The sequence below is a fragment of the Camarhynchus parvulus genome, chromosome 7, assembly GCF_901933205.1.
Source record: "Camarhynchus parvulus chromosome 7, STF_HiC, whole genome shotgun sequence".
NCBI classification, from domain to species: domain Eukaryota; kingdom Metazoa; phylum Chordata; class Aves; order Passeriformes; family Thraupidae; genus Camarhynchus; species Camarhynchus parvulus.
The window spans coordinates 22,291,048-22,311,247 of NC_044577.1; the positions used below are offsets into that span (position 1 = coordinate 22,291,048).

Below are 20,200 nucleotides of genomic sequence, written 5' to 3' on the forward strand. Positions count from 1 at the left end.
CCAGTTAAAAATATATTAAAAAATAGGAATGTGGGATTTGTAGTGAAGAATGTTGGTAACCGCTTCGAATGTCTGGTGTGATAATGAAAGGGTCAGTCCCCAGCTTTGAGCATGACCGATTTAGACTCTGGTGCTTGGCAGTGCTGCGGGGGCCCAGCATGATCCAGCCTGCCTGCAAACCCATCCTGGGCCAGGCAAAGGTGATGCTTCTGTGCTGGAGGCATGGTGCTGTGCTGGGTGATGTGCCCCTTCTGCCCACACTGTCACGAGACCATCCAAACTGCTGTCCCTTTTGGCCCCTTGAGACCAGAGTCTAGGCAGGGGGTGGGGAAATGCAGAATGCCTTGGAGATAGATTTTGTACCCTGCTGCATCTCTGCACTGGGATGCAGCCCCATAGCTGCCCACTGGGTTGGGGGTCACTGAGCGGGGCTGCAGCCCAGCTCCCCCTGAGCTGCCCCTCCACACCGTGGGCTTGCTCTCAGTGTGATGCCAGGCACCTGCCCCCCTTTGGTGGGCACACTGCTCCCCCCTCCCTGCCCCAGCTCGCAGTTCAGGCTGTGCTGCGGAGTGTCCCGTGCCGCTGCTGCAGCCTTGAGTCCCTCCTGATACTGGGGCAGCCCACTTGGCCTTGTGGCCAGGTAGTCATAACAGGCCAGACAAGCCATGCCAGCTGCCGAGGCATCGCTCCCTGGTGCCTGGGGAGTGGTGTGGAGCAGCCCAGCCAGCACTCCCCCAGCTGCCAGCTCTCTGCTGTGTGCCTCCCCGGACCTCAGACATCATGTTTATCCTGGAGATGGGTAATCAGGGAAAAACAAGTCACCAGAGGCCAGGGCTGATGTCGCAGTGGGGCCAAGCTGTCTGCAGCAGGGTTCAGCTTTGGAATAGAGCAGTGGGGCAAGGAGGAAGGGGAAAACCAGCTGTAGCCAAGGCTTGTTCCCCCATCCAGCCCTTTAGGGGACACTGCGTTGTCCCTCTCAGCCTTCGGGGCCATCAGGTGGCCGGTGGCTGGCACAGCATGCTCTGCTCCCTGCTGAGTCATAGCTCTGCAGGGAAACGCTTCCAGCTCTGGTTATAACCCATTTCCCTCCGGGGCTGTGAAGCGCAGCCTCCCAGTCCCGCCGCGGGCCAGCTCCAGCCACCCCATGGCCCTGAGCCCGCGGGCTCCAGCCGCCGGGAAGGGCAGTGGCAGGAAGTGGCTGCTGACTCCCAAATTCCACCCTGGGCTTGCTGGAGCTGAGCCCTTCCCGCAGACGTGGGCAGCAGGTGCCCTGCACCTGCAGACCCCTGTGCCACCCCAGATGCCCAATCCCCCTGGTGGCACTGGGCACTCTGCTTCCAGTGCCTCCCCACAGTGCCACATCAGTGGGGGGGGTGTGCGCTGCTCTTGGGGACACTGGGTGGCTGCAAGGATGATTTGCCCCATCCCCAGGGATATCTGGGCAGCTCAGCTGGGGCTGAGCACTGAGTGAGCGAGCAGCTGCCCTGCCCAGATCCTTGCTTGAATGCTGTGAAGTGGAGCAGCCTGGGCAGCCCTGGGGCTTGGGGCACATCCCAGGTGCCATCCTGAGTGGGTTGGAGCAGAGGGGATTGGGCAGCACCCTGCACCTGCATGCATAGCCTGCCCCATTGCCCTGGCATTCCCCAGACCCGCTGGTGGCAGGGAGAGGGGATGAGCACCCAGAGCAGTGGCACCCAGAGCTGGCTGGCTCTGCAGGGGACTCTCCTGCCCTCCTGGGGCACTGACCCACGCAGTGCTATCTAGTACACTTTGCTCACTTCACTGCCATTCCTGGCTTTCCTGGGAGCTGCTGTTTGCTTTTCTCTGAATTATGACTCCAGCTTGTGCCTTTGATCTGGGCTGTGTTGGCCACCCGTGACCAGGCCCTCTTCTGCCTTTGAAGTGCAGTCACCTTCCCAGCCTTGGATGCTGCTTTTGCAGCCTTGGGTGCAGCCCTGGCTCTGGGGTGAGACACGCAGGGCAAGAGCATCCTTGGGGTGCCTGAGGTGCTCAGCATCCCTCCTCCTCCCCTCTGGGACCTTGTGATGAGCCAGCACAGCTAACAGCTTGGAGGCTGGACACTGAGGCATTGAGAGCTGTGCTTGCCCAGTACCAAGCAGTCCCAGGGATGCAGGTGGGATGCAGGTGGGATGCTGGCAGCAGAGCATCGCTCCCTCCGGTGGCAGTGGGCAGGGACAGAGGAGGTCACCTGTATAGCAGCTGGTCAAAAAGCAGATGCCAGTGCATCTCCTACTGCCAAAGGGCCTTTCATGCCTATGACTCCAGCAGAAGAGATGAGACCTGCGTGGAAAGTGTCTGCTGTCTGGGCAGCAGCCAACCCATCCTGGCATCAGCCCTATCCTGCCACCCTGTCTGGCAGGGAGCAGTGAGGAGGGCTCAGCCTACCTATTCTGCCCCTGGGAAGCTGGGGTCAGGCTTTGGACTCTGGCCTTGAGTGGGTCTGAGCGTCCCCATCCCCTCCCCACTTTCCTGGCCCAGAGAGGATCCTACCTTATCTGTTACACTTTGTTCTCCTGCTGTCTGGGTGTGGAGCAGGGCAGAGATTAGTGTGTTCAGACCTTTGACACACACACACACACACACACACACACACACACACACACACACACACACAGAGCCACACAATCAGCCATGCGTGCACCCAGAGCCATGCTCATGTGCACACTGCTGCACACACAGTCCCTGTGCACGTCATCATGGCACACTCACCTGCACTTGTAGGCCCATGCTGTGCCCCATACCCCCCCCCAGCACCCCCTCCAGGGCACATACCCGTTTCCCTTTCCCTGTGCATGTTTGCTTGAGCACTGTGAGCTATGTTATGTTCCCAGTGGAGTGTGGCACTTCCCCAGCCTGCCAAGATCTCTCATGTGCATCAGCACAGCCCAGCAGGAAAGGTGGCATCCCGCTGGCAAGGGGTGCAGGCAGGAGGAGGGGGGCTTCCCGTGTCAAGTGTGGAGGGAATAAAAGTGCGTGCAGGGAGGCAGGAGCTGTTCTGGCAGACTGGAAGCAAACCTGGTCATCCCTCGTCTCACTGTCACATCATTTTCACTTTCTGTGGGGCCACCAGGGTGCCTTGTGCTGGAGGCTGTGGTGGCAGGCAGGGGCTACCTGTTCCTACCTCTTATTAGGTCATGTCCCTGCCCAAGGCTCACTGTCCATACTCACAAGCTGCAGCCCATGCTGCTCCAGGCAGGGCAGCCACAGCCCTTCCAGAGCGATCTTATCTCCAGCACTTCATGAATGACCCAAAAGCCTCTGCAGTCTGCCTCTCAATGGGAAGAGCAGGTGTGTGGAGGTGTGCACGTGTGTGTGTGTCTGTATGTCTGTCTGTATGTCCGTGTGTGTGTGTGCACCGCTGGGAGCAGCCACATCCCAGCCAGTGCCAGAGCTGCCTGTTCCCACAAACTCTGCTGCACTCCTGGGCTGAAACAGATGTAACCTGGCAGGCAGAGGGGGGCACAGCCCCTTCTCTGCCCCACGCATCCCTGTGGCAGGGTGACCTGCAGGTGATTTCCTGGCAGGGTGATGGTGCCTGTGCTTTCTCCCGCAGACCCTGCCCCGGATCTGCAGTGCGGGAGAAGGGCAGGCGTTTGCCTCTGCTCTGCAGCAGCTCTACACTGCAGTGACACAGCAGGAGCTCAAGCAGGCTCGCAAGCGCCATTGCTCTGGTGAGGATCTCCCTGGCTGTGGCATGGGGGCATGTGGTGCAGCTGTCCCCTCGACTGCTGAGCCACATATCCTGGGGTAAGGGAAGTGTGGCCCGGGGTGCAGCTCACGCCATGCAACAGTGACCCCCTTGCTTTCCCCCATGGGCTAGGCTCCCAGTCCAAGCACAGTTCCTGGAGTGGGTTTGGGTAAAGCCCCATGCTCCCTTATCTCAATCCCCAATTGCATCTTTTTCTGGTACCAGAGGATGACGTGGATACAGCACCCCCTGCAGAAACCACAAAGCACCCCCATTCACCTGCTGCATCCCAGGAGGATGAAACAACATCTTCCAGCGAGAGAACCTCGGTGAGTGCAGCTCTAGAAAGTCTCTCTGTACCAAAGGCAGGATGGGGCCCACATCTCCTTTCCCTCCTCTCATCCAAGCACTGTGCCCATCCAGGATGGGCTAGGAGTCTCAGCTTGGTTCCTAGCCCGTTCTACCCCATGCATCCTTACTGGGGAGTGTGTGATTGCACAGATGACAGGAATGTCACTGCTTGCACACTTGCACACATCATGCATGACTCCCCAAGGTGGAATTGACACTGCCTCCTCTTTGTTTCCAGCCAGCCTCCTCCCCAGCTCAGAAGTCCCGGCTGCCTGCAGCCAAGGCCAAGCCAAAGAAGGCAAAAGGGCTCTTCAGCTGAAACATTGCTGCCAACCCTGCTGAGGTCTCTGCTTCCCCCAGCATGCAAGAGAGGCAGGGCAGACAACCCATGCATTGGCTGCTCTTCTCTGCATCTCCTCGTGGACCCTGCCCAGGTCATGGTCCCCTCCCAAGATGTCTCCAGTTGGGGAGATGGAGCTCCTTTCTTCAACAGTGTTTCAGGAAACAGCTTTTCTAACTCTTCCCTGGTGCAGAGTTTGCCCAGGCTTTCTCTCATGGCAGAGCCAGTGCTGGACCTGGGAGAAGTGGGAGGGATGCTGCCAGTGGGTGTGGGACAGCTGGGGCTCTGGCAGAGCTGTGGCGTTTGGCTGCTCTTGAGTGGGTTTTCAATAAAGGGCTGTGTCTGGGTGAGATTCCCTCTCCTGCTCTGTCCCACCAGGTCTGTAGTGTCTAGGAAGGGATGTAACCTTTGGTGCTGCTGGGTCCCCCCCTCAGGCCAGCCCTGAGTCCAGGGGCTTGCAGTGACTCTGGACAGTGAGGTGAGGGCAGCTCATTGCTGTGGCACAGCACACAGCTCCCAGCCATGCCGTGCCTCACCCTGAGCAGCAGTGTGTGTTTTGGGCTGTGCACCAGAGGATTCCCAGATCATGGGACACAGCTGAGGCGGCTGGAGCCCATGTTCTTGTCCCATACCAGGATACACACCCTGTGTGCTGGTGCCTGCAGAAGCAGGCTGGCAAAGGCCCTGATAGGCTGAGGGACACACTGCATTTGCAGGCACCTCCACCATAGTTTTTGGGCAGATGATAGTGGCTGGACCCTTGCTTTGGGCTTCAAGAAGCAAGAGACAACCAGAACACTGACACACTGAATGCTGCCAGGCCTGGGAGCAGCCCTGGAGCAGGTTACAGATGCTCCCTGGACACAAAACACCACTTCCATCCCTTCACACTCCATCCATCCATCCATCCATCCATCCATCCATCCATCCATCCATCCATCCATCCATCCATCCATCCATCCATCCATCCATCCATCCATCCACTCCTGCTCTCCTCTTCCAGTCCCTGGGTCCACATGCTTCCTTCAGGACTGGGATCCCCTTCCTGTGCCCAGGCCAGGTCTGAAAACAGCAGGCAGAGAGCCAGGCAGCAGGCAGGCTGCAGGCAGGGATGCTGCCCTCCTGGACAGGGACCCATGCCCCCAGCTGCCCTGCTCCCTGGGGCTGGGCCAGCTGCAGTCATGCTGCCTGTTCTCCTGGGCAGCAAGGGGGAAACAAAAACATCCGGAGCAGTCCCTGTGTCTGTGGAGGGGAATGAAAGGGCCTTTGCTGGGCCACAGCCCACCAGCCCCAGGGCGAGTGCAACCAGTGGCTTTTTATATTTCCTTTCTGAGGGAGCAGCATGCAGGGCAGGGTGGGTGGTGGGAAGGGAAATCCATGGGATGGGGAGTTTGTGCTGACTGCCGTAGCTTACATATCCTGCATTTTCCCATCTGCAAACATCTCATCTTGGCAGCTTTGAGCCTGCCTGCTGGGCACTTGCCCCCAGGGAGGGTCCTGATACTAGCTGAAGGGTAGGACCAGGGCAGCAGCAGCTTAGCAGCTTCTTAACAGTTTCCTGTATCTTCTGTTCCCAGGTTGTCCCTGGTGCAAGCCCTGCTCCATCCATATGCACTCCATCTCTGGGGCAGGAGCTGCTCTGTTGTGAGCCTCATCCCTCAGCTCTGTGCTGGCTCTGGGGGTTTGTGCTGTCCCCATGCCTGCCCGCACATCCAGAAGGAGTGCTTGTAACCCTAGTGAGGGCATCTGGCTTGTCTATCCCCTTTGGGTCTGAGGAGACATCATAGGGAGAGGCAGGGCTGAAACAATCCCAACCTGGCTGTACCAGTGGCTGGTGGACTCTCTAGGGGAGGAATGGGTGGTGCAAACCAGCACCTGCATCCCTGGGTCATTCCTGTGAATTACTGTGTCTCTGCTTCTCCCTGGGGTGCTCAGCCCAGGGGAGCCAGTCCCAGGGATGCTGCAGAGAGGTTGCTCATGAGCCCTGTCCTGCTGCAAAGTCTCTGTGGAGTGTCCAGCAGCCCTAAAGACCTGCTGCAGGGACAGATCTTGTTCCATTCATCTCTCTCCCAAGGCAAGGGGAGGTGGGGATGTGGGAGCATGGATGGGGGGTAAATAAAAGCAGGAGAGTGAAAACAGTAGGAAAAAGAGCTTTGCCAATGTCCCCCAGGGAACCGCAGGGACCCTGGCCCTCAGGACTCTGGCATGGGGCCACTGGTTCCTCCCTGGCCCAGGTTGTTGCCAGCTCCAAGGAATGTCACTACACATTGTCCCATGCTGTCCTGCTGGGGTCTCCTTCACTGTCCCCACCCCCTCCTCCCTGGAGCCAGCTGGATTTGAGCTCCCGACACACATTAAAGGCCACAAGTTCGGCCTCGGCCTCCATAAATTTGATTCCATAAATATTAGTTTTCGCAGGGTTTAATGAAGCCGTTATGCTGGGCACGGCCCAGCACCCCGACCCGTGCCCTTAATAAGGGCTCTGTGGCCTCGATTAAAGGGACCTTTCAATCGCTGTCAAGTATTTTTAGAAAAGGAAAAGAAAAAAAAAAAAAGAGAGAGAGAGGGAGAGAGAGAGAGAAGAAGACGACCAAGGCAGCGAATAGGGAGAGGAAAATCCCAAACCCGTGCAGTGCAAAAATAGAGAAATAGCACCACCTAGACTGCCTGGCTCGGCTCCGCCGCCCGTCCCTGCGCAGCGCCCAGCTCCGGGCAGCCCTGGGAGCCCAGCGAGGGGCGCCGGGATGCTGTGCTGCTGCTGGGGCAGGGACAGTGCGATGCCGTGGTGGGGACAGCCGAAGGGCAGAGGAAAGAGGCACTGGTGCCCTCTTGGAATGCAGGCAGGAGCAGTGCGCCCTGGTGTCCAGGCCAGAAGTGCCTGAGAGGGGCCGAGTGCTGAGGGAAATGCCATGTGAGCAAACGTTTCATCTCTCCCACTGCAGCAGCAAGGGTCCCTTCCCATCAGTTGCCCAAGCAGGAGTCCCCCTCCCCAGGCAAAGTTTCCCCCCTAAACACTGGTTATCCCAGCCAGTGACAGCCTCCCAGGCAGCTCAGCCTCCAGCTGCCTCCCCGTACACGCAGCTTGGCTCCCCTGTTGTGCCTGGTGTCCCTGTCCCACTCGGCCCTTTGTGCCCCAAAGGCTTTGCCTGGCAGCAGAACTGGCTGACGTTGGGAATGCTGCATGGAGAGGTGATGGACTCTGCACCCAGCCACAGGGCACTGCCGCTGCTTGCTGTGGCCAGAACCAGTGCACAATGCCACGGCCCCTGCATGGGCGGGAGTTGCCATCACCAGCAAACCCAACTCCCTGTCTTTCAGCCTGGGCCTCCATGGGACATGAATGCTGTCACCAGCAAGGGCAGGGCTAGGCTGCTTACTGTGAGCCTGGAGCTGCTGGGAGGGGGACAGCGGCTTGTGACATGCACACCGCATGCTGGCAGGCTGCAGAGGTTATTGGGAGGTCTGGGTTTGGGACATTGGCATTCATAGGCAACTTCTCCCTGGGGAAGGGCTGCAGCCTCCAGATGCAGTGCTATCCCAGATCATCCTGCTTTACAGTCTTGTGATGTGCAAAGTGGGAAGCTAGGCTCCTTTTGTTGGGAGTACAAAACACCCCGGAGGATCCTGTGAATCTAGTCCAGGGTCCATAGGGTCTAATTTTCCTGTGTTACTGATGCACGGAGAGTTGTGTCCCTCCTGCATCCCTGAGAAGCCAAGGGCAGGGGTGGAGAATGGTGCTGTGGTGTGTCCTCTCTGCTGTCTCTGCTGATGCCCTTAGGACACTCCACTGGAAGGATCAGCCAAAGAAGTGTAGAAGTGGGGTGGCCTGGGTCTGCTGGCCAGACACCCCAGCTCCATCATGTGCAGGGACAGTGGACAGCTCTATCTCACCATCCTGCTCAGTGGCAGGTCTTCACAGAGGCCCTGGGCACTGCTTTTGGGTGTGCAGTATGAAAACCAGTACAAAAACCTGATGGACCATGGCTACTGAGTATGAAAACCTGAAGGAGACACCTCTGCCCAGCTGCACTTTGCCTGTAGCTCCTGCAAAGGAAATGGTCTGCTAGGGGCATGAGATAGCAGCATCCCAAGTCTGTGGGTGATGCTGTCTCCCCAGCCTGCATCCCTCTTGCCCAGGCTGTTGGCCCTGCTGAGAGCAGCAAAGCCCTGCAGCCAGAGCTGGATGTCTGGCTGGGCTATTCCAGCCTGGCCACTGTGTATCCCTATGAGTGAGCCGTGCCCCGCGCTCACAGAGGAGCTGGTGAGGGAACATCCCTGGGAGAGTCTGTGTGTGTGGGCATCCCAAGGCACTGCCTCACCTGGGAAGATCCTAGGGAACCAGAGGGTGCTCAAGCGGACCCGTGCCGGACCCCTCCCCGGCACACAGCTGGGGGAGAACCGGGGGGGGCCCTTCAAACCCTCGCTCCTGAAATCAGGGTGTTATATTTACTTTCCCCTTTTGGCAGCTAGAAGGGGAAGCCCATCCCAGCCCCTCATTGTTGTCTCAGCGAGTTAATCAGATGCCATAATCCTGTTGTGGAAATATCGGGCCTCCCTGGAAACAATGGGGAGCGAGAATATTGTGGTTAAATTTCAACCAGCTGCCTCCCTGCTCTGTTTGATCCCCGCCCGCAGGCCCGGGCCCCTGGCGAGCAGGCGGCGCGGCGGGGGCCGGAGCCCCGGGGGTGCCACCCCGCGCCCACTCCGCCGAGAGGGAGCCCCCGCAGGACGCCCCGCCAAGGGGGGCCGAGGGTGCGCGGCGGCCCGGGCGCACCTTGGGGCGGCGGCGGGGCTGCCCCGGGGGGCAGGTGGCGGCGGGCACCCCCGGTGGGGTGGGCTGCGGGGCTCGGCAGGGGGGAGGAGGCTGCGGGCGGCCCGGGGCAGGTTCCACGGGGAGGAGGCGAGAGAGGGAGGGCGCTGGGAGGCTGGGACACGGGCAGGGTGCGGTCCTGGCGGTTCCCGGTCCCGGATCTCTTCAATTTCCCCTCTCACTCCTGCCCGGGGAGCCGAGGCAGCGGCGGCTCCGGCTCCGGCTCCAGCCTTGCCGCGCTGACCGCCGAGGCGCAAACCGCGGAGGGCTCCGGCAGCGCCGAGCCCCGCGCCCCGCGCCCCGCAAGCGGCCGCTCGCCTGCCAAAACAAACGGCCCTTCGCTATTTATTGCCGCCGCCGGGCCACGGCAGCTCAGAGCGGGCCGACGCCAGCTCGCCGCACCGGGCAGCCGGAGCGCACCCGCCCCGGGCAGCCGCCGCGCCCCGCCGCCGCCGCCGGCACCGGCACCTGCCCGCCGGCTGCGCGCCGCATGGGGAGCCCCGGGCCGGGCGGCGGGAGCGGCGGCCGAGCTTAGTGGGGACCCGGAGCCACCGGTGCCCCGGGCCGCCCCGGGGCCGCCGGGCGCGCCATGAAGCCGGCGCGGCTGCTGCTGCTGCTGAGCGGGTGCGCGCTGCTGCTGGCGCCGGCCGTGCGCGGCTGCGGGCCGGGCAGGGTGGTGGGCAGCCGCCGCCGCCCGCCCCGCAAGCTCATCCCGCTCGCCTACAAGCAGTTCAGCCCCAACGTCCCCGAGAAGACGCTGGGGGCTAGCGGCCGCTACGAGGGCAAGATCGCGCGTAACTCGGAGCGCTTCAAGGAGCTGACGCCCAACTACAACCCCGACATCATCTTCAAGGACGAGGAGAACACTGGCGCCGACCGGCTCATGACCCAGGTACGGCACCGCTGCCGCCCGGTTCTACCCCCGCGCCGGGCATCTGCGGGCACCGGGGCTGCCTCACAGCGCCCTGCCACCCGCTCTCCGGGGACCGTGTGGGCCCCGCGCTGCGGCTTCCCCGTCCCGCCCCGGGCATCCCGGTGCCGGGTCCGGGCTGCCGGCGTGCAGCGAGTGCATCTCCCTTCGTCGGGCGCTCTGTCCTTTCGGCTGCGCTGTGCGCGACGGCCAGCACGCTGCGCCTTGGGACGGCAGCACCCTGCTGCCGGAACCGGCAGCACCTTGTCCCCCGAGACGGCAGCACCCTGCCCCGCTGCTCCTCGGAGCCTGTGGCACCCCTGTCTTGCTGCACCCCGAGGAATGCCCTTGTGACTCCCGAGCTGGCAGCACCCTGCGTTGCTGCCCCTCAACTCTCATCCCACTGGTCCCCAGGCTGGCTTAACCCTGCACTCCAAGCTGGCAGCTGTGCCCCTGAGCTGTGCCAGACTGCCCCCGATCCGGCAGCATCCTCCCACATCCCCTCGATCCGGCAGGGCTGTGCTGCGCTGTTCCCTGGTCAAGCAGCACCCTGGCCCATGCAGCCATCCTGCCCCTGCCCCTCTACCCTGCCTCCCCACTGCAGGGCAGGCAGCCTGCCCGTTGGATCCGAGGGACAGACGAGAGCCTCGTGTGCTGCTGTGTCCAGGAGTGCTCTTGCTGACCTTGTCCCCACTCTGATATTGGAACCCTCAGTGCTCCCCTTCCTGCATGTCTCGTGTGGGATGGTTCAGGGTGCTCAGGGGGAGCTGCTTGCTGTGCTCAGGGCTGGGGACAACCTGTTACTGCCTTGTTGCAGTCAGCTCCCAAGTACCCGGGGCTGGCAGGAAGGATGGGGGGGTGGACGACACAGACGACAGCAGAGGAGGGGGGGTGATGCTGGACGAAGGTTACTCTGTGTTTTAATATTGCCAGGAGAATGCCTGAGGGTTTCAGGAATGCAGATAAGGAGCCGCACGGCCTTGCTAAGAAACCTGGCTACCAGCCTCAGCAGGGTTACAGCCTGAACGAGCTCCTGGGGGAAGCAGAGGGGAGCTGGGCTGCCCTTCTGCCCACTGCACCCCCGGTCAGGGGCTGGCAGGTGGGTGAACATGAGTGACTGTGATGGTGGGCACCGAGCAAGGCCCTGGCCATAGTGTCTGACCAAGGTGTTCATAACATTGGGAGGAGAAGCTTGGGTGCTGGCTTGACAGCTCTGCAGCCCCGTGTGCCCTGAGAGCAGGTCCCTTAGGGCAGGGACCATAGTCCTGGTTGGTTTTCAGGCTGGGGACTGTAGCAGAGGGAGTGGGATCCCCTGCAAGGCAGTAAGCTTTGGGAGTTGCACAAGTTGTGGTTGCTGGTGACTGGAGTCCTGGAGCTGGGCTGTAACCTGGCTCCCCGGGGGAACAGCTTCAGGGATATTTGAGGAAGCAGAGAGCTCCTCTTCCATACATTGGGGAAGTGGATGACATCATTGGAGGCAGGAGAATGCTTCTTGCTGTGTTTTCTCCTGAGAGCGCTCCCTCCACCTTCTGTAACCCAGCCAGTGCCCCTCAGCACACCTGGGAGAGGGAGTTCTCCGTGTGCCAGCCTAACATTTCATGCTGTACCACTGCCTTGTTGGCAGAGTACCTAGAAGCATCTTGGTCTTCTTGGGCTGCACAAATGAGGGTTCTTATTCCAGTAGGGTCCCCAGCCACTACACATCCATGCACAGATGGGTACCACAGTGCCTTGGGCAGCTCTGCAAGGAATTCTTCCTCTTGCTATGGAGGTGGCATGATTTCTGGTAGCTTGCTGCCATCCCACAGCTCTCTGGGATTGTTCTGTGCCTCCTGGCTGGGGGAGATCCCCCCAGATATGGGAACTCTAGCTCTGGTACCAAGTCCTGTGTTGCTATGGGTTGGGAAAGGCCATTGACCCAACTCCTTGTCCCTTCCCCCAGAGCACTGGCTTTTACTGCTGTTGACTCACTTCAAACCTGTTTTCTTTCCCCAAGTCCAAGGGTCTGGGTGTCCCAGGCAGCCGGAAGATGTCGCCTGCTTAGAGGAGTGGGTAGTGCTGCTCTCTGCCCGCCTCTCCTTTATCGTTTCATCTTCCTCAAGAATTCCAGTGTGTTTGCTCTCACTGGTCCCACTCGGAGGTGCTGAGATAAGGCTGGAGGCAGAACCCGCCTCACCTCTCCCCAGCAACCTGGCCCAGGAATGCCATGGGTCCCCTGCCCCCATGGAGTCCCAAACCCAGCCTCTCCCCACCCCAACCACCATCCCTTGCAGCCACTGCTTGTCCAGCTGACACGGAGACCATCCTTGCAGTGGTGAGGAATCTCTCATGAAGACTTTTGGCTTCTTTTAGGGGAAGCCTCCCTTCAGGAGGAGATGCTAGTAAGAGCCCTCTTCTCCTGGCCAGGCTCTGGGCATGGGAGTAGCTGTGGCCACTCCATTCATGACACCTCTGCTGAGACTGTGGTCACACCTGAGTGTCTTTCATACTTCCCCTGAGATGACCCTGTGGTCCCTGCTGACTGCACCCCATCTTGGAGCTCTGTCCTGCTGCCTTCCCTAAAGTGGTTTGGCTTGCCCCACAGGACATGGTTCTGTCCCTGGCAGGGACACAAAAAGGGAGATGCAGAGGTTGGGGAGAAGGTGGGTAGAACTTCTTTGCTCAGCCCAGCCCAACATCCCCATGATCTTCAGCATGAGGTGCATGGGACAGCAGAGCCACCAGCTTTGTGTGGTCATGTGGGGCCCTGTTCTGCATGCGAGCTGGGGGTGCCTGGTCATGTGCACCACTACAGGGACAACCTGTGCCCTCCCTGCAATCACCATCAAACACAGAGCCCGTGGACAGCCCACATTTATGAATTTTCTGGTCCCTGCCTACCTGTTCGCACAGGCAGCAGAGCCCCTGGGCAGGCACTGCCCATCCCTACCTACTCCCTGCAGCTCGTGTGTGCTCCCTGACCACTGCTGCCTGCTCCTTACCCATCCCTGTCCATCGCTGACCATCGCTGTCCATCCCTGTCTTTTGTTGTCTTCTCTTTGCCTCCTCTGCCTGCTCCCTGCACATTCCCACCTGCTCAGCCTTGCCTATCACTTCTTGCTCCCTATTTATTTTTGCTCATCCCAGTTTCCTCCTCATCCTCCCTGCCGATCCATGGTTTTTCCTTGTCCGCTGGTGCCCTGCTCACCATTCCCCCCCGTTAGTAGCTGCTTCCTCTCCGCCCCGCCTGTGCTGCCCGGTTCTTGTCCGTCGGTCTCTGCTCCCTGCGGTCCCCGCCGGTCCCCTCCCGCGCTCTGACACCTGCTGGCCACCGATGGCACCGGCAGAGCGGGGACAGGGCGCTCCCGGGCTCTGCCTGACGCTGTCCCTGCCCGGGGAAAAAGGCTGGCACAGTCTCGTTGTTTTTGTGCGTGCAGGGTGCCCCTGGAGGACAGAAAAGCTGGCACTGGGGGGAGGGGTGCCCAGAGGGGTGCCCAGAGAGGGGTCCTGGCATGGTAGCGGCAAGGGAATGCCTGGAGTGATGCCTGAGGGATGCAGGGGGGCTCCGGGGATTTCCTCCTCACTTCCAGTGCTGAATTCCCTTACTGCGGGGTCCCGGTAGGGCCGGGGACCTTGGGAACAGCTCGTCACATGTGCCAAGTGGCACCACGGTGCTGCTGGACGGGGACAAAAGTCACTCTCCTCCCTATTCCTCCTCCCCTCACCTAGCAAACTGTTTGTCCAGCACCTTCCTGGCTTATCTCCCCACGCCCAGAGAGCTGTGGGATGACGGCAGGCCTCATGTGGGGCAAAGGCCTGCCTGGCACTGCCCTTCCCTGGGCCTGGACCCTGCCAAGGGAGAGCAGGTTTCCTCAAGAGCAGCAGCGCCCACCTTCCCAGCACGGGAGCAGGTGCTTGGGGACAGGGTAGGGTGAGGACCTACATTTTCAGCCCCTGCAGAAGCAGTGTTGGGGCATTTCTGAGCCTGGAGATGTAGCCAGCATCAGGTTTTAAAGCCCTGGCTCATGCTTGCTGTAACTGTCTCAAGGCCCATGACATGCTACAGTGGGGAGCTCCAGCACTGAGCTGGGCATCGTGCAGAAATGTGCCCAGCAGTGGCTGTGTTTTAAGCTGCTGCCCAGTCATTTCATTTAATGCTTCCCAGGACTGGCCTTGTGCCTGACCATGAATACTCTGTCTTCTGCCTTGATTTTATGGGACTCCTTGTTTCCTGGGGAATGGCAGTGAGAGGAGCCCTGGAGGCAGAGCTCTCCCGCCCAGCAAGCACTGGGTGGTGACAATGGGACTCCTGATCCAGCTGGCTGCCTCAGGACCAGCTGTACCTGTAGGTGTGAACCTCAGCCTTTGGAGCCAGTGTAAAAACACCCCAGTCTCAGCTTGTCTCTTTTAAATTGCTTTAAGTTTTATACAGTTTCACTTGGTGTGATTCTTCAGATGTGCTGTGCAGGGCCAGGAGTTGGATCTTATGGGTCCTTTCCAACTCCCTCAATTCCATGATTCTTCAGGATCTCACAGAATCTCCTTTCTGGGCTGCACAGCCCTAGTCCATTCACCTGGTTTTCTGTAGAACCTCCCATATTCTTTTTCCTACACCTTTTCTATCTCTCCTCCATCCCTTCAGCAGCAGGGTAGGGGCCCAGAAGCTGGGGCTGTAGTTTTGCAAGTCAAGCACACAGAGTTTTGATCTTTCCTTGACCTTCAGCTGTGGCTGGGGGATGTGGGGCAGGGCAGGATAAGGCTGGGAGGACTGTGAAACAGGCATTTGGGGCTGGCATCCCTCTGCTTGCTGGGGAGGATGGCCACGGGCACCTACTTGAATGTGTGACCTCTGTGGCCAAGCGGTCTGGGGCTTTCAAGACCTGCTGCTGTTCCTCAGCCCAGGATTTTCAGCCCCTGTGGTGCAGAGGGGTGAAGGGGGCTTCACTCCACATTCTTCCTGTTCCAGCACAACAGAGCTCTTGGGAAGGCTTAGCATTTCCCACAGGAGCAGAGACTGGCTGATGCCATGGGGCTGCCCAGTGCTGTGTCCCTGTTACACACACTTCAGCAGCCATACCAAGCAGAGCTGTGTTGAGGACAAGGCAGGGTCTTTCATTTGTGCCTGGAGACAGCCCTAGGGTGCCTGGGACCTCCTCCCAGCCTGGTAGCAGCAGGACTGAAGCTCCTGTATCCTCCTCGTGTGAGATGGGAGCTGCTGGGGTACAGGTAGCACGGGGCAGCTGAGCAGAGAGGGTGTTTCAGCCCAGCCCAGGCTGTGTTTCCCAACAGGCTCTCAAATGAGCCTGGGATGGGGGAACAGAGGGAGGTGCCCTGTTGGTGCACTCTCCTCTGCCCAGCAGTGAGGTGGAAGGCTCTGCAGGGAGTTTGGAGAGCATGGGGTAGACAAGGCACCTCATGTTCTCGGATCTTCCTCTGCTGGACCAGCCCCCAGGGACCTGAGGGCCCAGGGAGGATTAACAGAAGCACGGTGGGATGCAGCCTGCCAAGCAGGCAGCTAATTCCTCCCTCCAAAAAGCTTTTACTGACTCTGTCCCTCTGCCCTACAGCGCTGCAAGGACCGCCTGAACTCGCTGGCCATCTCTGTCATGAATCAGTGGCCAGGGGTGAAGCTGAGAGTGACGGAGGGCTGGGATGAGGACGGGCACCACTCGGAAGAGTCGCTGCATTACGAGGGCCGAGCTGTGGACATCACAACCTCAGACAGGGACCGCAACAAGTACGGCATGCTGGCTCGCCTGGCCGTGGAGGCTGGCTTCGACTGGGTCTACTACGAGTCCAAGGCACACATCCACTGCTCTGTCAAGTCAGGTAAGTCTGGGCTGGGGGCAGTGAGTGGAGCTGGGGGCCAGACCCCCTCTTGCAGCATACCTGGGGAACCTGGGGAGCCTGGCTGGCTGGGTAGGGTGCTCCTGCAGGGGGTGCCAGCTTTTGCATCTTGATTTCCGTATCTGGGGCAGACAGTCAGGTGGGGAGTGAGTCACACGCCTGTGACCAGCCAGTACAATGGGGCAAATTCCCCATCTGGCTCCCATGGACCTACATCTTGACCCACCCTCTCTACCCTCTTCCTTTTCTCAGCCCACATCCCTTTCTCCCCCAGCCTGACCCCCCCGGTATGTCCATCACCCTCCTCCCCTGCCTCTGCCCTTGCAGTCCCTTAGAGCCCATGCTCAGCCTCATCCAGCCCTCTCCCTCTCCACTGCTGGCTGCTTTTGAGCTTCTGCTGTTACAGCAGCATCTGTCCATCCCTGCCTAGCCAGGGATGGGGTCAGGGACATCCCGACAGGGACAGGCCAGGGTACCCTGGGATCGGCTCTTGGCTGTGCAGCACCGTCTGCAGAGGGGAGCAGAGCTGGGTGCTGCTTTGAGGGCTGCTGTCGTCGCTGGTGGTGTTTGCTTCCTCCTGCGCGGTGCGCTGCAGAGGGGGCGGCAGGGTGGAGGACGGGGCGAGAGCTGCTCTCAGGCCCTGCCCGTGGTGCGGAGGAGATTGCGTGGGCTGCAAGCCCCCCGGGAGGAGCAGCCGTGCCCGGGCTGGGCTCCGTGCTGGCTGCAGAGGGCAGCAGCGCCCCGCGCTCGGCTCCGGCCGCCGCCGCCGCCGCCGGGAGGGGCCGCGCTCTGCCCGCGCCGCGACAGCCGGGGAGGGCTCGGCGTGGGCACCGAGGGAGCCTCGACGGCTGCTGGCACCCGCCCCCGAGCAGCAGGGCCGTGCCCGCGCGGCCGTGCGCGGCGGTGCCGGGGCGCCTGTGCTGCCCCGCGCCCCCGTGCCCGGGCTCGGCTCAGCTCCCACGGCACTGTGCCTGTCCTACCGCCCTAGCCCGCAGCCAGCGGCTCGACGCCCCCAGACGGCAGCCCGGCCCCCCGCGCTGACCCGCTCCCCGTGCTGATGCCAGGACGGGCACCACGCCGGCCGGCGATGGAAGCGGGGCCGCCGCGCCGCGCAGAGGGAGCCATGCACCCCCGGAGAAGAGGGACAAAACGTGGCCGGAGGACCAGGACTCCCGTGCCCCCGGGCACCCTGTGGGGCTGGCAGCAGGAGTGGGGCCAGGCTCCGAAGCAAGGACCATGACCCCACAGCTATGAAGCTGGCCAGAGGAGTGGGGCTGTGCCCCTGGAGAAAGACGGAGGCTTTTGAATCCTTCCCTTGGACCAACTGAAGAGGGATGCCATAACCCAAGCAGCAGACTGGGGCCCTGAGGCCCTGAAGGGCTTCTAGAGGCTGGTCATATTCCCCTCACTCTGCAGCAGCTCCTCAGGGCTCTGGGTCCCCCATATTTTTCCCCAAGGCCATGGGCAACCCAAGAGTGTGTGGTGGAGGCTGTGGGGTACACATCCTGATCCCCTCAGAACTGTGTACAGAGGGCAGCCGGGCTGCTCCTGCCTCTTAGTAAATGGCTTTTATTTTTGTATGGATGGCCACATGGCCTGTTGTATGTATTGTGTCTCCTCGGGTCCTTCCCTGCACTCACCTACCCCTCCATGCCCCGCACCCATGCCATCCACTTCTGCCAGGCACCCCTCTCACCCTCCTGCTCTGCTGCCTGCCAGGGGATGCAGGGTGCAGGATTTGGGACCTGGCCTCCGGGGCAAGGACAGGGCAGACACTGCACCTCTTCTGAGCAATAAAAGGATTCTGTCCCAGAGATGGATGCCTCTCTTCATGGGCTTGGGGGCTGGGATTTGGCTCTGCCCAAACCTGGGGAGTGATGGGGGCAGTGCTATCTGGGAGGGCACATTCAGGGATTAGATGAGAGAGCTGGGAGAGGGCCCTGAGAGGTGGCTTAGAGCTCAAGGATGGGACTGTGCAGAGCTAGGAGCAGGACCCTGAGGTGAGATGCCACTGGCAGAGGGTGGGAGGATATCATATAGACACTAACTTGGGAGTTGCTGGGACTTGGGGGAACTCTGCTGCTGGTGTAGCTAACCACCATTCCTTGGGAAGCCAGGGTTCCCCTGCTAAGTGCCAGAATGGGCCCCTGGTGACACTTCATCTGGGGAGGGGCAGGAGCTTTGTGCCACCATCCCAGGAGACAAGCCCAGAGAGTTGGTTCCTTTACCCTGTGGCAATCACTAGGGAAGCCCTGTGCAGGAGGCTGGTAGCTTTTGCACAATGGTGGCCACAGGTTGTGACAACTCCCTACAGCCCAGAGAAGCAGGAGCTGGCTGGCATCAGTGGTGCAGGGGTGAGCAGGTGGGAGAAGAGAGCAGGACTGCCGCAGGGGGTGGAGGGGCGCTGCAGTGCTGGGAAAGGGCGCTGCATCCTGCACTGCTCCTCCAGCATCCTCCCAAGCAGTACCGAGGATCAGCACTGCAGGGAACAGGGATAATGTGGGGGTATGCAGAGTGAGACCAGGCACTCTGCTCCTCAGACTGCCATCCTCTCAGGGCCCTGCCTCTGCTTTTTCAAACTTCAGGTGCCACCTGGCAGTGTTTTGCACATTTCAGGCTGTGGCTGTGTCCCACTCCCTCTGCCTGTTTTGGGGCTTGGCTCTGTACAGCAAGCTCAATGCCCTGGGACCATGCTGGAGTCCCCAGGTGCCACCTCAAGTGACGTGGTGGCTGAGGGATGAGGTGCCATGAGGACATTGGTGGCCGGGCATGTGTAGAGGACAAGCTTACAGTGGTGATGCCAGGGCAGGGTCATGCCTGGGTGGGCAAAGCCGGGCAGACTGGGAAGGTGTCTGTGCACAGTGGAAACGTGGTGCTGAGGGTGTGGCTGATGGGTAACCCTGGTGTCTCTCTCTCCCTGTGCAGAGCACTCAGCCGCTGCGAAGACGGGGGGCTGCTTTCCCGGGCGGGCCCTGGCAACGCTGGAGGACGGTGCCCAGACGCCTCTGTGGGCACTGCGCCCGGGCCAGCGGGTGCTGGCAATGGATGGGGCAGGCAGGCCCACCTACAGTGACTTCTTGGCTTTCCTGGACAAGGAGCCCCGTGCCCTCACCACCTTCCACGTCATCGAGACCCAGGAGCCACCGCGGCGCCTGGTGCTGACGCCCACCCACCTGCTCTTTGTGGCAGAGAACGCCTCGGCGCCCACCGCCCGCTTCCGTCCCATCTTTGCCAGCCTGGTGCAGCCGGGACACTTCGTGCTGGTGGTGGCCGGGGGGGGCAGCCTGCAGCCCGCTGAAGTGGTGCGGGTGTGGCACCGCAGGGACGTGGGCGCCTATGCGCCGCTGACACGCCACGGGACGCTGGTGGTGGACGGCGTGGTGGCCTCGTGCTTCGCTCTGGTGCAGGAGCAGCAGCTGGCACAGCTGGCCTTCTGGCCACTCCGGCTCTACCACAGCCTGCTGGGGGGGCCAGGGGTGCAGGGGGATGGTGTGCACTGGTACTCAGGGCTGCTCTACCGCCTGGGCAGGCTGCTCCTGCCCCCTGACAGCTTCCACCCACTGGGAATATCCCAGGCGGAGAGCTGAGGGTGCGCCGCAGCCCCAGCCGGCACAGCTGGTGGAGGTGGTGGCTGCAGGGTGACTCACGGGGGCCAGCGCCCCCTCCCAAAGCTGGGTGCCCATGGGGAGCTGCTTCCAGCCCTTCCTGCTTGGGGTACAGCCACCTCCTGGTTGGGAAGCACCGAAGCTCCATGGTGTGCCTCTCCATGTTGACCACCCCCTCCTCACCCCCTGTTCCTGGGGACAGGAGGGAGGCATGAAGGGTTTTCCCCCGGGACAGGGGCTGCCCCCGGCTGGATCCACATGCTGCTATGTGTGTGTGTGTGTGCAATGTGTGTGTGCGTGTGCCGAATTAGCTGACGGAGTCTGAATGGGAGGGGGGAGAGCAGAGAGCCCTGGCTGCTCCACCGAGGTTCCCAGCCTGTCTGCACCCAGTGGGGAAGTTTTGGGAGAGGGGCCCAGGCCCTTTGCTAGGCAGCCTGGGTGGGAAGGCAGGCAATGCTATTTCCAGCCTGGGACACGGCAGCTGGATGGAGGGTGGCCCAGGTACTGGGACTGTGCCTTGTCCTTAGCCCAGTGTAGGGGCACTCAAAACAAGCAGGGGTGGGGGTCTGGCACAGCTCTGGCATGAGGACTTCCGACTTTGTGACACAAGTTCCACTGGAGTGATAGACTGGGGAGTGAGGTGCTGAAC

The 20,200-nt window shown here is 61.0% G+C and overlaps 2 protein-coding genes across 2 annotated transcripts in view; both read left to right on the forward strand.

The window, feature by feature from the left end:
- Window positions 1–4,731, forward strand: part of NHEJ1 (non-homologous end joining factor 1) — a 41,699-nt gene extending 36,968 nt beyond the window's left edge. The window contains 3 exon segments of the mRNA XM_030952496.1: window positions 3,575–3,692; window positions 3,935–4,038; window positions 4,299–4,731. Of these exon segments, the coding sequence (XP_030808356.1) occupies window positions 3,575–3,692; window positions 3,935–4,038; window positions 4,299–4,379 (303 nt within the window). The 3' untranslated portion in view covers window positions 4,380–4,731.
- Window positions 4,732–9,448: 4,717 nt separating this feature from the next.
- On the forward strand, window positions 9,449–19,543 carry IHH (Indian hedgehog signaling molecule). Its single transcript, XM_030952543.1, has 3 exons — window positions 9,449–10,102; window positions 15,667–15,928; window positions 18,872–19,543. The coding sequence occupies exons 1-3, from the start codon at window positions 9,800–9,802 to the stop codon at window positions 19,531–19,533; spliced, it is 1,227 nt and encodes a 408-aa protein (XP_030808403.1). The 5' UTR covers window positions 9,449–9,799; the 3' UTR covers window positions 19,534–19,543.
- The last annotated feature ends 657 nt before the right edge of the window (window positions 19,544–20,200 follow it).

Bases quoted from the DNA above. Each gene is read 5' to 3' on its own strand.
- IHH (XM_030952543.1), top strand. From the start codon at position 9,800: ATGAAGCCGGCGCGGCTGCTGCTGCTGCTGAGCGGGTGCGCGCTGCTG. The intron at 10,103-15,666 runs GTACGGCACCGC...TCTGCCCTACAG, and splicing joins CCGACCGGCTCATGACCCAG to CGCTGCAAGGACCGCCTGAA. The intron at 15,929-18,871 runs GTAAGTCTGGGC...CTCCCTGTGCAG, and splicing joins CCACTGCTCTGTCAAGTCAG to AGCACTCAGCCGCTGCGAAG.